At 34.1% G+C, this 15294-nt stretch overlaps 1 protein-coding gene across 1 annotated transcript; it reads right to left on the bottom strand.

Annotated features, from left to right (window-relative positions):
- Positions 1–508: 508 nt before the first annotated feature.
- LOC140771305 (protein phosphatase 2C 70) lies at positions 509–15046 on the bottom strand. The gene is made up of 13 exons (XM_073112787.1): positions 14763–15046; positions 11114–11306; positions 10773–10967; positions 10485–10660; positions 9657–9815; positions 9076–9213; positions 8492–8553; positions 3711–3846; positions 2979–3073; positions 1300–1415; positions 1081–1210; positions 952–1006; positions 509–867 (listed from the first exon to the last, which is right to left on the bottom strand). The coding sequence occupies exons 1-13, from the start codon at positions 14991–14993 to the stop codon at positions 709–711; spliced, it is 1845 nt and encodes a 614-aa protein (XP_072968888.1). The 5' UTR covers positions 14994–15046; the 3' UTR covers positions 509–708.
- Between the last annotated feature and the right edge of the window lie 248 nt (positions 15047–15294).

The following is a 15294-nucleotide window of genomic DNA, read 5'->3' as shown; positions in this document are numbered from 1 at the left end:
TATGTAATTTTTACCTTTACAAATTCTTCTTCTTAACTCATAATTAGGCTTCACCTACTAATTCTTACAAATAATTTAAAAAAATTTAAACCAATAGTCTCTAAATTTTTTAAAAATCCACTTCTAATCTCGTCCCATATCTCATACCCTAACTCTCCTCTCCAATAAGAGAAAGAGATGATATACGAGGGACGAGAAAAAGAAAAGAAGGGAGGAAAGAAAAGAGGAAAATAAAATAAAATGAAAATGAAGACATTTTTATCTATTTAATTAGTTACTTCTCTAATATTTATTTTTTCTAACAAAAAGGTTTAGTAATATAATTAGATAATTTAGGGTTAAAGCAATAGGTTGATGGTCAAAATGTAGTTTAACACAAATACCAATCATCCCTCAAGTTTTTAAATTTTCCACCATAACCAATACATTGGTACTGACGCGGTATATTGAGAATTTTGCAGCACAAGTATGGCATATACAGTATCATTCTATAGAAGCTCAGAAATTATAAAGCAACTTAATTGCATTTAAAAGTAATATTAACAGTCAGTTACAACTTAAATGACCTCGGACCTGTGGTTTAACCTTCTAAAACTCATAAATATTTACAACCAATATATTAGAAAGAAAAGATCTAAAGCTGTGGTATACAAGAAAAGAAGAACGAAAGAATGATACTACTATGCAGCCTGATTCTTGCAATGAAACTTAGGATTTCGTCATACAAGAATCTGTTCTCAGTGTATCAAAATCTAGGAAGACGACAGATGTATTATCCTTGGTTCGCAAAGTTCTGGCTTCATTTAATACAACATTGGCCAGTCGCTCAGCTGAGTTCTCATCAGTACCATTGATCTTCTCCCTATTCTGCAAATTTTCAGATGAAATCATACGAATAGAATCAGAGATACAGGCAAGTCAATGAATCCATAACTCTGAAGATCTCCATACCTGGAGGACAAGCTGTACTGCATTTCTTATGCTAATAACATCCCACAATCCATCACTACATACATTTAAATAGTCAAATTAGATGTCTGAGTACTTGTTATCCAGATAGATATGACAAGAAGCAGTTACCTTGCGATTAATGCAAATGCAGTGCATCCTTTTGTAATGTGGACGACTTGGCTTACATATGGCTCTGAACTAAAGCGTGTATCTTGCTCTTTAAGAAACTTGTCCCCAAGCATCCTGCTAATATTTATTCCTGCAGAAATAAAGGACCAGATAACATTTTGATAATGTCTGATCAAACGTCAAATTAGAAAACCATCTTTATAATGGTGGTGAGATTACCCCAAAGGCGTGTTGCACCCTCTTTTAGTGGCCTTCCTGTCTCAGCCATGCGAGTCCGCTCAATCATACTAGTTACTCTGTGATCCTCAGTCATGGTGATCTGCTGTCCATTAATACTGCCAAGAGAATAGGATAAAACATTATAAGTCACCATAATAATTAAATAATACATTGAAGTATATAAGAAGACAAAACACCTGATTTAAGTATTTTGATAATCTCTTCTGAAGTAATACCGAGTTTCTCTTGATCATCTATTCATCTATGTTCAATCTCTTTTTCATTTTCTTTCCTTACCTTTTGTCTTCCCTATTCTTGTTTGGTAAGGAAATTATAGATGATAAAAATATGAGAGATGTGATCAAATCTATAACTTGAGAACAAATATGAGATTAGAGATATGATCAGATCTATAACATGATCATAAATATATGGGATTATAGATATAATCAAATTTATAACATTTAAAATTTATGTGACCCCATTGGAACGAGGAGTTTTTCAACTTCTATCCATTTACCAAAAGAACCACCCGGGTCTTCAAAAAATCTCGAAATCAGGGTGTACTAAGGGAGGGGGAGTTGCCCTCAGGCTCCGCAAATTTCTAGCTATACTTGGGCAACACCAAGGTTTCCAACAAAATGATATGCCCTGCTCTGTTACTTCACATCTAGGGTACACTTCTGATAAGGAATCGCAACACATAGGAATGCCAGAATGGCAATGTCACAAAAAGCATCTCAGTGGGTGCATGGTAGTCAATAGGTTTTATGGTGCTTGGTGGATAGTGGGCACCATGGGCAAGCACCATGAACCAAAAATCAAGTACACAAGAGGAACAAGAAATCAAAAAAGATAAAAGAAATACAGTTATATGTATCAACAAGTATTAGAAGAGTACATAATTTGCCATAGCATTATCAAAAGGAAAAGTAACATCTTCTGACTTATGATGTATTAGACTTAAACCTAAAAAGTAATCAAATTAAGTTACATCATTGATCACATACTTCTCATATATTAAATCTACTTAGCTCTCATCGTCCTTTTGACAAATGTAACTCCATATTTTCAGTGTTTAGGAGCCTTGATTTCTTTTATTGTTAAGCTGACGAGTAACAGTCAGCCAAAGACCATCGATCTTTTATAATAGTCTTTAACTGGCTTATCAGATCAATATTGCCTAAAAAGGAAATTTATATATGCTAAAATAGAGTGGTGACAAGAAGGCAAAACCGATATAACACTATAACAACCACCATATATGGACAGAAAAATAACTATAAATAGTCATGGAGACCCCATTATACTTGTTTGGACATATATCGAGTAAAAAGATGATCATGATTCATGAACAAGGTTTCTTACAATGACAGTGTAATTCAAGAAAAGCTAAATAGTTCCTATGCAAATTAAGAAACTTTAACAATCATTATTAAGGTTTACCAGTTAGGTTCTCATTTAAGCGATTGCATCTATGTCAGCATGAAAATTATCAAGGTGATCCACATCTTTCTAAACATAAGAAAGGGATATCACTTGCATATTGAAACCGAGTGCAAATTATCCCATATTTGGCCTTCTAAATTTGTGCAAAGAACAATAGTACCAAAATGTTAAAATGCCATGCATTGACAATTAAGTATCAAAATAACATAGAGGAGAAGAGGTAAACGTACTTAATGACGCAAGCTGAATCACCAACATTAGCACATTGTGCAAAACATTCTTTGTTGTGATCAAACCAAATCAAAAGAGCTGTTGCAGTACAACCCTGAAAATAAGTGATGGTTATGATAAAACAAAAATTGCTTTAACCTCTCCGAGATAATAATCAAGCAATGAAACATCATATGATAGTCAAGCACTAAAAATTTAGACTAAAATGACTGAGTATGGGAGCTAGTAGGTCTAAACGAGGAGGTTAAACACTAATCATAAGGTCAATAGATTTGCATAAAGAAAAAAAACATTCCATGGTTTTTGCAATCGACAAAAGTTATTACCACGCGATAATTCAACCTCTACTAGTGCTACTGTCCCACTTGCAAAACCGAAGTTCCATATAGCAATAAGAACAGTTTTAAATTAAAAAAAACAGTTGTCAATGATTAAATAGTATCAAAATAATTTAGTGTTCCACAAATTTCAACATAGACAATTATCCTACATTTCATTCAAAACTTGTTAGTTTCTACAAGATAAAGTGATAATGGGGATTGATCCCTAAACAGTTGTCATACAAATAGATCATTAACGTATCAAATCAAGAATCTTTTCCTGAAATATACACACACAAAGTAAGTTCTTGTTTCATTAGAAGATATGCTGCATTTGATAATGTTTCTTGAAAGGTTTTTTATGGAATTGTGACTAAAATCTTTTCAAATATGGAAGAGAAAGGAGAAAACCTCATACTGATGATTCATTGCAGATTCTGTCAAACTAAAAGCATCTCTCAGAACATCCGATGCATCAGAACGCGAAAGAACTCTTTGTTTCCTTTCAGGATGAGATAAAAGATTTGCCACATTTTCAGGAAGTGTCCTAGAAAAAAGAAATAAAATGCAGGCATAAGCCTCTACGGATAGAACACATCAACATAATACAGAGTGAAAGTCATCACAAAAGCAAAAATAAGAGTAATAAAAAATTATCAGCCAAAAATGAATGTTCGCCTTAATATATAATGAACAAGTATTAGAACTATGACTGCCAAATTACATGCAATGGACCATGAATACATAAAGCATGTCAGATGAACAAATGGTAAAATATAAAGAGATCACATATAATAACCATCATTTACATAAATATCATGATGCATCAAAAGAAAGTTCTGGAGTATCAAACTGTATCAGATCATATGACTAGAAGGCATTTAATTCTGAACAACCAAAACAATCTTACATAACCCAAAAGTACCGCAAAAGGTGAAAAATAGTACTAAATTATTTAAGAACTTTCTATGTATGTGAATTGCTTTGGGATCATGAATGGAAAGACACCAGAAGAAATGTAGTCACAACTACCAATATGATATTACTCCACCGTATGAGTTTCTATATGGGGTAGTGCCAATTGGAGTATTATAGTCAAAGTACATCGGACATGCCAAGGGATCATCTAATTTAACTTCAAGAAAAATTTACAAATGACACCCTGCTTTATAACAAAATTATGATTTACACCCTACAATTTTAATATTTGCAAAAGGAATACTATGATTTAACAAATATGTGCAGAAACACCCTATTGTCATATCTGTTAGCTAAACTTAATCAAACTCCTAAAGTAAGTTAATTATAATAAAAAGATTACAAAAATATCCTCGGTTAAGTTATATTTACCTAATCTATATTGAACTCAACCAAACTCAATTTGAACTAACCCAACCTAAGAAAATTTTAGTTATTTTTTAAAATTATTTGACAGAATATTCTCATTTGCGCAAATAGTGTTAGTTTAAATATAACTCAGGGTGTCATATTCGCTAAATGATAGGGCTCGATTTGTAAATAGTAAAAAATATATACTATAAACTATAATTTTGTTAAAATATAGGGTATTATATGCAAATTTCCCTCACTTTAAAGAAGGCATAAAGATACTTGTAACCATGTACAGAATAGACAAGATTTTACTATGCCTAATCTCTAACTTGTAGTTAGAATTGGGAGACAAATTTTGACAGAAAATTCCTATGCCGTTTCACCTTACAACTTATTGTGATGCAGTCTAGCTAAGTTTCAAAGGATTCTTGCTGCCTGTCGGGTTTTCAAGGTCCAATAGTGAAGGCAAATACAAATTCTAAAAAAGAATGAGAAATAAGCTTAAAAAGATTTATGTACACACTACTTACAATTTACTAATTGCATAAAATTCTATCATTTGAAAGACTTGCATCTTTCTAATCCTACACTTTCCATTGAATCAACGATATGAAATAACGAGATCGTTAGGATTCTAAGAACAATAATGGTGAAAGAAAAAGGAATAAGATTTCCCACCTCCATTCTCAACTAGGGTTTTACACCCAAAACTCAAATTGGAGATAAATCTCAAAAAATTTCATTTCTTTATTAACTCCATTTGAATAAAAAGTTGGCCTATATATAGACCTTACAAATGACAATAAATAAATAACACCCTAAATAATTGCAAAAAAATTAATATAACTCTAAGCACCATAAATAGAAAATGCATGATAAAAATAATTGACTTAAGACTAATTTCTTAAGGAAGAAACTGCATTATTATATATGCTTGTGTAATATGTCATTGATATCCGCATCATTCTCCTTAAGTGGAAGGGAATTCGACTCTGTCAAGTGTGTCCCCTGCAGTATTCATACTGCTCCAGTCTCATGGTATCCTGATACTCCAAGTCTTTTTGATCAAGCCAAATATCACCTGAATCCGAGATAGATTTCACACATTCACCCTCAAGTAAGGGTCACACCTAAGTTTTTTTCTTCTAATGATAAGATTTGTCCTTAGTGACTTTAAGCAATAGACTAAAACTTTCCTCATACTACTCTAGCATGTCAAACTTTTACTATTCCAAATCACTTCAGTCAAGCTAAATATTATCATGCTTAGGGATAGGTTTCACACCTTTACTCTCAAGCTAGGGTTTTATACCCAAATCTTTCTGATGTCAAATTTGTCCTTCATTTCATAAAGGGCACTGATTATGGGGACAAAAAAGGTAAGTCAAAAGGGACACGGCAACGGTGGTAGGGGTTGGCAGCCACAAGCAGGTGGCGAAAGGTGGTGGAGTTCAGAGAATATTGCATTGGTTGAGGTGGAGAGCGATGTTGGTGGTGTCGGCGTCAATGGAGAGCGACGCTAGCGATGTCAGCATCGGTGGAGAAGTTGCTGACTATGGAGAGTCTATGACAGAGAAGAAGATTGATTTAGATGATAATGGACTATTGGATAATGCACGAACACCCCACATCTAGTCGGATCTTACTTCATGATTTCACAATAATTACTAGTTCTTCTCGTTCCTCCACAACAATGATCTCCTCATGCGAGTTAAAATTCATCGTATTCGATATACGGTAGAGTTCATGATGATCCAGCATCCGTGATGCAAGTGTCAAACGAAGGGCAAATGTAGAGCAGTATAGAACGTAGAAGGTAGCCATCTATACCCGATGGAAATGGTGATAAATATTGAAAAATACGGGTAACACGGATAAATTAAGGGGTGATAGAGACAAAAAAATATATAGTTTGAAAAAGATTTGAATCCAAAAAAACCATTGCTATAATATCAAAAAGATGTGAAACAACAGGACTATTAAGATTCTAAGAACGATGATGGTGAAAGAAAAAAGAATAGAATTTCACATCTCCATTCTCACCTAAGATTTTATACCCAAAACTCATATTGGAAATAAAACTAAAAAAAATTTATTTCTTTATTAACCCTGTTTGAGTAAAAAGTTGTCTATATATAGATTTTACAATGACAATAAGTAAATAACACTCTAAACAATTGCAAAAATATATATATAACCTTAAACACCATAAATAGCAAATGTATAATAAAAATAATTGGTTAATTTCTTTAAGGAGGTACTGCACTGATACATGTGTCCATATAATATGTCACTAATGTCCGCAACAATCAAGTATATATCTCAAGTATCTAGCCTTTAGTCTATGCCTTAAATTTTTCTTATCTTAACATTCGATTTCATATCAGTTCGGGTTTTAATATATTTGAGTCTCTGATATGAAATGTACCCTTTTGGACTCTTCTAAGGTTTCATCTATTGGGTCTTACCAACAAATTTTCTTTTGCATCAATTGGTGACAGCATCACCATATTAGCATTAATTGGTAGAAGAGCACGACCTCCACGGATTTTCATTGGCCTCACCCCTGACTTATATTCGTTCTGATGAGAATTTTTAAAAACAAAAGCCTAAAAATCAAAGTTCTCAAAGCAAGTTCCATGCAGAAATCATCAAACAAAGCCTCTCAAATTCTCTTTTCCAAAACACATTGTATACCAGCCCCAATGACTTTTGCCCTGAAGTTACATCCCCTTATGGTACATAAGATCAACACAATTTAAGGGGAAAAGCTGCCTGATGAGAGTCTAATCTCATTCAGCTAAAACATGAACATTTAAAGTAGCAGAAGTAGTTTCAGAGTTTGTTTCCATGATGGAAAAAGCAAAATTAAGAACTTACTAAAGAAAGGCCGTAGTATGTATTATGGAATCGTAACTTAACAAGATTATGCAATTTATTCAAAATATAATGCAAGGAAAAAAAAGTCCCAGGTAAATTAATAAAAATTGAAAATAAAAACTATAAAAATGCATGTATATAATATTCAATATTGAGTATTTAGGTATCCAGTCTTTACTTGGCCATTACCACCTCAAAATTATAACTCAACCTTTGACTCATTCTATGGGGTAAATGTTCATCAGTGTGGACCCTAGTTACTAACTAATTGGACTCTTAAACTCCCCAGACAACTTCCTATAAAGATAAATGTATAAATAGAGAACAATCTGATCTCCTACATGCTTTCTTTTCATTCACTTAGACAAGAAGTGAGCTTCATTAGATCTGTCATTCTGGACTGGCAATATCTTCATTTTGATCCAACAATGCTACTAGCAGCGAAGTTAGATCTTGGATCATGATAAAATTAGTGGTGCACAAAATGTAGTGTTAATCTTTGTCGCTTTTCACCTTTGCTTTTATTAGATCATATCCAACCATAAATATGCAAAGTATAAATTTGCACCTTAAGCACAACAATCAGTGAAGAAAAGTGAAGAAAAAAAAATTGAGCTCTTCCAGTGATGTTGGAAAAATTTAAGGTATCACCATAAAGTTAATTAATACAAGAAATATATTAAACAGTAATTTCTGCATGTAACACAGCAGTAACTTAGAAGGTATCAAACAGTAATTTCCAACAAGTGCTAACATACGAGGTATATATAATAAAACCAAGAATTATTATATGATAAGCTAGCAAATAAAAAAGAATACGACCACTATATCAGGCTTCAACTTTGGCATGTAAACAGCTTCAAGAGAATGTAATAATATCAAACTAAAAATAGTTAATTTACATGAAATCATCATAGGTAAATACAAAGAAGAAACGGTTAGCTTGACCATAGAAGAGTGTACCCATTATGTCCACTTACTTGCTAGCCTCTTCGGCAGCTCCATTTCCACCATGACCATCACAAATGCCAAATAGACCAAACTGCATAGAAAGAATAAAATAAGAACAACTAAAAGAAAGAACTCAGCGTGAAATTAATTTGCATAGGACCAATGATCAAGATTGGCTAGTTAATTTTGGTCTATTTTGATTTTTGAGGTCTATTTCAAGTCAAACTAAACAAGAGCCTTCAATGAGCTGCTCGACAAGAGTAAGCAAAGAAAATCAAACAAAGCATAAAGAAAGGGCTGAACTAAGTACAATTCAAGGATGCATGATGTCTAACTCGAAACTTTATTAAATGTATTTACATTATTATATGTATTTACAAGATATATGAACCCTACTAAGCCGAGCTTGATCAAGCCAGTCTGTATTCATCTTCAGCTTGAATCAGTTTCAAGCCCAAGAAGTACGATGAAGCTTTGGGCTCATTTCAATTGAAGAGCTCAATCAATCATAATACAGATTATGGAGCAAGTTATAACTGTGTTCAAACAGCTTGTTTATGTTAGCAGCCCTATGATTAACTACAAGAACTGATGAAATCTGATGATAGTAGACCTGTTCAACACCAGAAAGGGGATACTGGCAAAAGTACATGTCCTCCATTGGAAGTGCCTTCCCACCTTGACGGATCGCCATGGGATCAGAAGCCATACCAACTCCAGCAGGTATTCGGTGCTCAATATGAATCTGAACCTGCAGTATGGGCAATAAAATTGCAAATTTGTCATTGATATACAATCTTGAGGTGACAGAATATAGTCATAGACTACAAGGTAACCAAATAGCTTCTATACACAAATTAATGAATTATTAAGTATAAAAAGAGAATAGGACTGGCAAAATTAATGACATCAATTACAATAAAGACTCACCAAAGCAGTGAGATGGAATAAGAGAAGAAAAAATTACTTAGCTCCATTGATAAAGGAGCATATGCTTATATAGGAGGAGCATAGATAATAAGGTTCTTGATAGACAATAAGGTTCTTGATGGACAATAATATATATTCTTATATTAGGATGAAAAATAAATAAATAAATCACTCAATACAAAAGGAAATTTTATAATACCTCAGAAGTATAGTGCTCATTCGATCTATGGATAGTTTAAAATACAAAATTTTCTTTGAACTTACAGATACTTTTGAAGAAGTGCCAAGAGTTATGATGTCTCCGTCTGCAAGTTCAGCAGGCTCACTCCAACGCCTAGATCCAACATCTGGATGGTGGACTGCCTTAGAGTTCAAAAATGTTCCATTTAAGCTTCCTACATCTACCAGCTCCCATCTGGAAGTCTGCAACCAACCAAGTTAAATAGATAGAACGTGAGCAAAAGGATAGACTGGTTGCTATAGAAACTTAGGGAGCAGCAAGTTAGAGATGAAGGCCAACTAGTGAGGGGAAAAAATGATTCCGAAGAAGTTTATCATATGTGTGTAAAGTGCTAAAAAATCAGTTAACCACGCTGACACCTTCTTATAGGATTCTTTTTACATGTATACCCTCCAAAGTTCCTTATTTAAATTTCATCTTTGTTTGTATACCCTTTAACACATGATTTTTTTAATGGACACCTCAGGTTACTTTTTGACAATTATAAATTAAAATATTAATGAGTAATAGATAAATTGACATAAATAACCCTGATCAAAAGAAATGTATGCAAATAAGAATAAGGGTATTTCTGTCTTTTCACAGTTAAATTAATGAGCTCTTAACTGTAGTTAGGTTTGAGGGGTATCTATGCAAAAAAACCATGGTATAAAGGGATATCCATGTAGAAACCAAGTGTTTTACAGGATACATGCAAATATCAACTTTCAAGGGGTACACATGAAATTAAGAAATTTTAGAATGGTATATATGCACCCAAAAAAAAAAAAAAACCTTCTTACAAGTAATCACAACTCAGAAGGTATAGAAAGATGGTAGAAGAGTAGTGAGCTTGCTATAAAAATACTTACCTTCATGTTCCAGTTTATAATTGCATGCTTTCCTGAAACCTCAGAGTCCTTCAATAATAAACCGCTTGGGGGAACCCTTCCAAGAGTAAGTGGAAGCATTGAAGTACTTGATGATTGCTGGGAACAGCAAAGCCCACGAGAAGGACCATCTATAACCTCCAGGGTTAGGCTGCTTCCTGCACTTCTCACAAAGAATGGATGACATGATCCAGAGAAGCCAAGTTCTAAAAGGTGGCAAGATCTAGTGAAAAATATAATCAAAATAGCATATTAAGGAAAAGAGCTTACGTAACGAAATATCCTTGACCTCAATGGCCTGATTTCTCCCACTGTCACTAATGTGTTTTACATCATCCTTATTATACTTTGTTACATGCTTTGCATCTGAAGCTGGCCAATTTAATGCTGCTGTCCGCTTAAGTGTATAATTGACTTGCACATCCTCAGACATACCATTTGAAACATCAAGTACCAGACTATCTCCTGCAGCAATGAAATCATTATTCCCTGACTAAGGAGCACAAGAAGATAACAAATGACTAGAACTTCTAAGGTTGAATAAAATGACAGAACTACCTAGGTTGAATAAAATGACAGAACTACCTAGGTTGAATTATATAATTAAGTACCTTGACTGATACGAGATTCAGTTGGATGGATCCTCTTTTTATTGGCAAAAACATGAGTTCGAGGTGGAGGCAAAGTCCTATTTTCATCTATTTGAATTCTTGCTTCCTCAACAACATTTCTAGCAAAATCATAGCTTCGGCCTGAAGAATCATCCAAATTCTCAGAGAAAAGTGGCCTGTTGAGATCATTAGTCTGCAAGAGAGAAGAGACTGATTAGAAATCTACTACGAAACTAATTTACATAAAGTGCAAGTCTACCATTGCAGTTAATTGAGTAATTGACAATCTAACAACATGTAATCAGGACAGTACAACAGTGCATCAATTAAAAGAACTATCAGAATATGACCAACAACCATCTTAAAAGATATTAAGAAATTATTAAAATTGAAGAACAATTACCTGTTAACATTGACAGTTAAAAGTGCTTGTGAATTAAGAAAAATCACCTCAAATGCTGGAGTCAAATCAACAAAGGAAGAGATAATTGGTGTCAAATTTGCAAAAACAACAATGATAAATTTGACATTCTACAGAAAGGTCCATTATAGTCTTCCCCATTATTGCACTAAAAATCAGCTGAAATACGCACCAGCATTTAAAGGTTATTTTGATCTGCTCACTAGCACAAGAACAGTCGCACAATGCATTTGAGATTTATTCTCATTAAAGTACTAGCCGTGGCTATACAGATCAATTATAGTGATACACTGATACTACAGAGTACAGACAATCCTTGAGACCTGACCAAAAGATCATGGATACACTATACTGAAGTACACTAAACCGTTAACATATGGATGTCCAATAGCTGGTGACAGCCCATACTCGATAAGAAGAAGAATAGAAGCAAACTAACACAACCTTCCTGATAGAACAATGAAACAGATGACAGTAAAAGATTATGTAACCATCTGTGAGACCTCATCAAAGAGTCATACTTAATTATACTAAAGTACACTAAACAATCAATATATTGATATTAAAAAATAACAACCCATGCCCAATAAGAAGAAAACTAAAACTAAAACAAAAACTTTCCTGATAGATCCATGAAAAAATGAAACAGATGAGACCAAAAGATTATATGAGCTATATCCTGAAAGGAAAAATAAAATCAACAAACTTCTCCTTCAAGCTTCATAAAAACATAACATCAGGAAAAAAAAAGTCGAAACAACTAGATAAGAACTCTAAAAGTCCTAATGAAGCATGACTCATTATTCCTTGAACTTGTACATTAATAGAATATGAGTATAAAAGATAGCTATTGCAGAGCACCATAAATAAAGACCCCATATACATTAAGAAAGATATATATATATAGCACAAGGTTTGGAGGAAAGCCAACTGCTGCCGAACTGCATGAATTGTCTTAAAAACTTTCTAGCATTACAGAAAAATAACATCCAGATTTCTTACATCCTGAGTTTATATGATAAATCCACCAGCTTAGCAAAGATATATCAAAAAAAAAAAATCACTTAAATTTTCTAACATATCATTGTTTTTTATATACACTCTCTAAACTTCTTTATTACTCATATACTCTCTTAATTATATAAAATATCCACATATTACCCTTTGAACCAAGAAAAAAAGTAACTATACGTACCTCTAAACCAAAAGTTTTAATTCAGTGTGATTTTTAAAAAAAAAGATGCACGGAGTATATATAAAAAATGGTGATAGTTTAAGTCTTTAAGAGGTCAAAGTGAAATTATCCTTATATATAATGAATATTAATATGACATATGTATTCAATTGATCCCGATTGCTAATCAAATATATATCATAGCCACTAAGAACTGAAGAGAAAATGTCCAACCAAATCGAATTATAAAATAATTATATCCAGAGTTCACTAGACACTGAAAACTGAATATCTCATATCTGGTAGAAAAGAAAAATTAAGAAGTTCCTTTGTCCACATTCCAATCATTAGACACTGTGGAGAGGAGATAGAAAGTTACAAACCACATTGTTCTAGAAAGTTGTTTCTTGGGCTCAATTAACCCTCTAAATTTCCTGGCAACGAAAAGACAATCAAGAGTTTTCTTCCTTTGAGAAAACAACAATAATAAAATAGATAGAGGTAGACATCATGGTGCTATTGGTGTCCAAGGGAGGATGAACAGCTAGTCACATAAGAAACCCATTTGATTCCAGATAATTGGAATGCTTGAAAATTTTAATTAAGTTGGTCTACTTTCAAGTTTTGGATGCATGCAAAATAAAGTCCAGCTGTACAAGGCCACCAGGGTCCAGAAATCAGATTTTGCTCCCAAGGCCATGGATGGCTACAACAGAATATGTTAGAAATCCTTCATGGGATGTTACTGAAGATGAATTGAAAAGGCTCTTCTCTGATTGCAAAACTTCATCCATTTTGGTACAGACAAGGAGACCGGTGACATCAAAGGCTATGCACACATCGACTTTATTTTAGGATGTGTTTTTCTGCAATATCATTATCAACAAACCGCATTTTGACCTACAACCAGATGGCTGAAGATTGAAACGCAGTTGTTGGCTACATAAGAGATCTCAAATTGTTAGTTTATGACTTCATGTTAAGCAAATTTATGTTTACTTCTGTGACCATGTATTGTTGACTATTCTTATATCCCTACATTTGAAGTCCATCCACAGCCTATAAGGATGCTTCTGCGAAAGATTTACATGTCACAGCATGGCTCATGGTGGCATCTTTCTGATGGACCTTTCTGCCAAAGATTTAAATGTCACTTCATGACTCATGCAGCCATACTTCAAAAGAAAACCACTAAAAGAAAAAGATAATACAATCTTAGATAACTAGATATCAGTAAGATCACTATGATGTCAATTTTCTGAATAAAAAGGGCTAAGAAACAATACTGACTCAATCAACAGATGCCAACCATCAAGTATTAAAAATAAAAAATTTAACCTTGCATTTACTAAGGTATGATTCGCCGCAAGAATCAATCCCAAGAACAGAGGATACCCAGAAAATATAAGACAATAAAGGATAAAGAACTCTAACATGCATCAACACAAAGCCCACCATTACCACAAATCGATACATTTGACCATTTCTATCATGTACTTGACCATTTCTATCATGTAGTCCATGTCTAAAAGAATATATTACTTTAGGATTTGGCATCAGGGTACGATTCCCCACAAGATCAGACGAGACAACAAAAACATGCAAGTAAACAAATGAAGATAAAGCGGGATAAAGAATCAGTTGTGATGATTATTTCGATCACCCAATCCATTCTAAAGCATTCGCCCAAATGGTCCAATGCACCACAATCACCGAACCCAAAATTTACGATATATCCGAAATCTACGATATTGACTATGTCGATCACGCAATCCGTGTCCAAAAATATCTAACACACATAACAAAGCATAAGACCTTCCATTGGCTAAGAGGCTCCGATCGCCCAGAATAATCGAGCCCAAAAACCAAAATTTGCTCAAATATAAGACAAGAAAACATGCATCAGAGAAGAACCCAGCAATCGCCATAAAAAATTCATGACTAAAAAACACACGACCTCGCATTGGCCCAAAGGGACCCGATTCACCACACGAACCAAACAACTCTAGAGAAATGTAAAGACTAAACAGGAAGAGGACATTGCGTTCTCTTACGCTGGCGGTGTTCGCGGAGGAGAGGCGGCGTGAGGAGGCGGGGGAGGAGAAGAAGCGCCATGGGCGGCAGACGAGAAGGAGGAAGAGGAGGAGGAGGAGGACGAGGGCGAGCATGACGAGGAGGGAGACGCTTAGGAGACTCGTAGACATCTCCGTTGCCCCCATCGATCGCGCGAGAGAGAGACCAAGAAGAGCGCCTTGAAAAGGTCGCACAACCTCCGCTTCGTTCATTCCCACCACGATCCCTCCCCTATAAAATTTCTTTCTTCCGTATTTTCTTTTCCGCTCCCCTCTTGAGCTTATTTCCCCTTCTTGCAAGGGCTTTTATGTAAATGGGAAGGATGCACTTTTCTTTCTACCTTTCAAGTTTTAACCCCCTAATTAACCCGAAAAGACTGAATTACCCCCCTCACAATTTATAATAACCAGTTGATTAAAAGAACCCTTTTTATTATGAGAATTGAATCTTACACTTATTTCATCCCCAAATCACTTTTATTTTCAATTTTCATGATTATAAACATCCTAAATC

This window comes from Typha angustifolia, chromosome 11 (assembly GCF_048772165.1).
Source record: "Typha angustifolia cultivar Huaian chromosome 11, ASM4877216v1, whole genome shotgun sequence".
In the NCBI taxonomy this organism is placed as follows: Eukaryota; Viridiplantae; Streptophyta; class Magnoliopsida; order Poales; family Typhaceae; genus Typha; species Typha angustifolia.
The sequence above is the reverse complement of the archived record's forward strand: the minus strand, read 5'-3'. Positions and strand labels throughout refer to the sequence as shown.

Excerpts from the sequence above, each read along its gene's own strand:
- LOC140771305 (XM_073112787.1), bottom strand. The coding sequence starts at position 14,993 with ATGAACGAAGCGGAGGTTGTGCGACCTTTTCAAGGCGCTCTTCTTGGT. Across the intron at positions 9,816-10,484 it reads TTATAAACTGGAACATGAAG|ACTTCCAGATGGGAGCTGGT; the intron begins GTAAGTATTTTT and ends GGTTGGTTGCAG. Across the intron at positions 1,007-1,080 it reads GCATTTGCATTAATCGCAAG|TGATGGATTGTGGGATGTTA; the intron begins GTAACTGCTTCT and ends AAATGTATGTAG.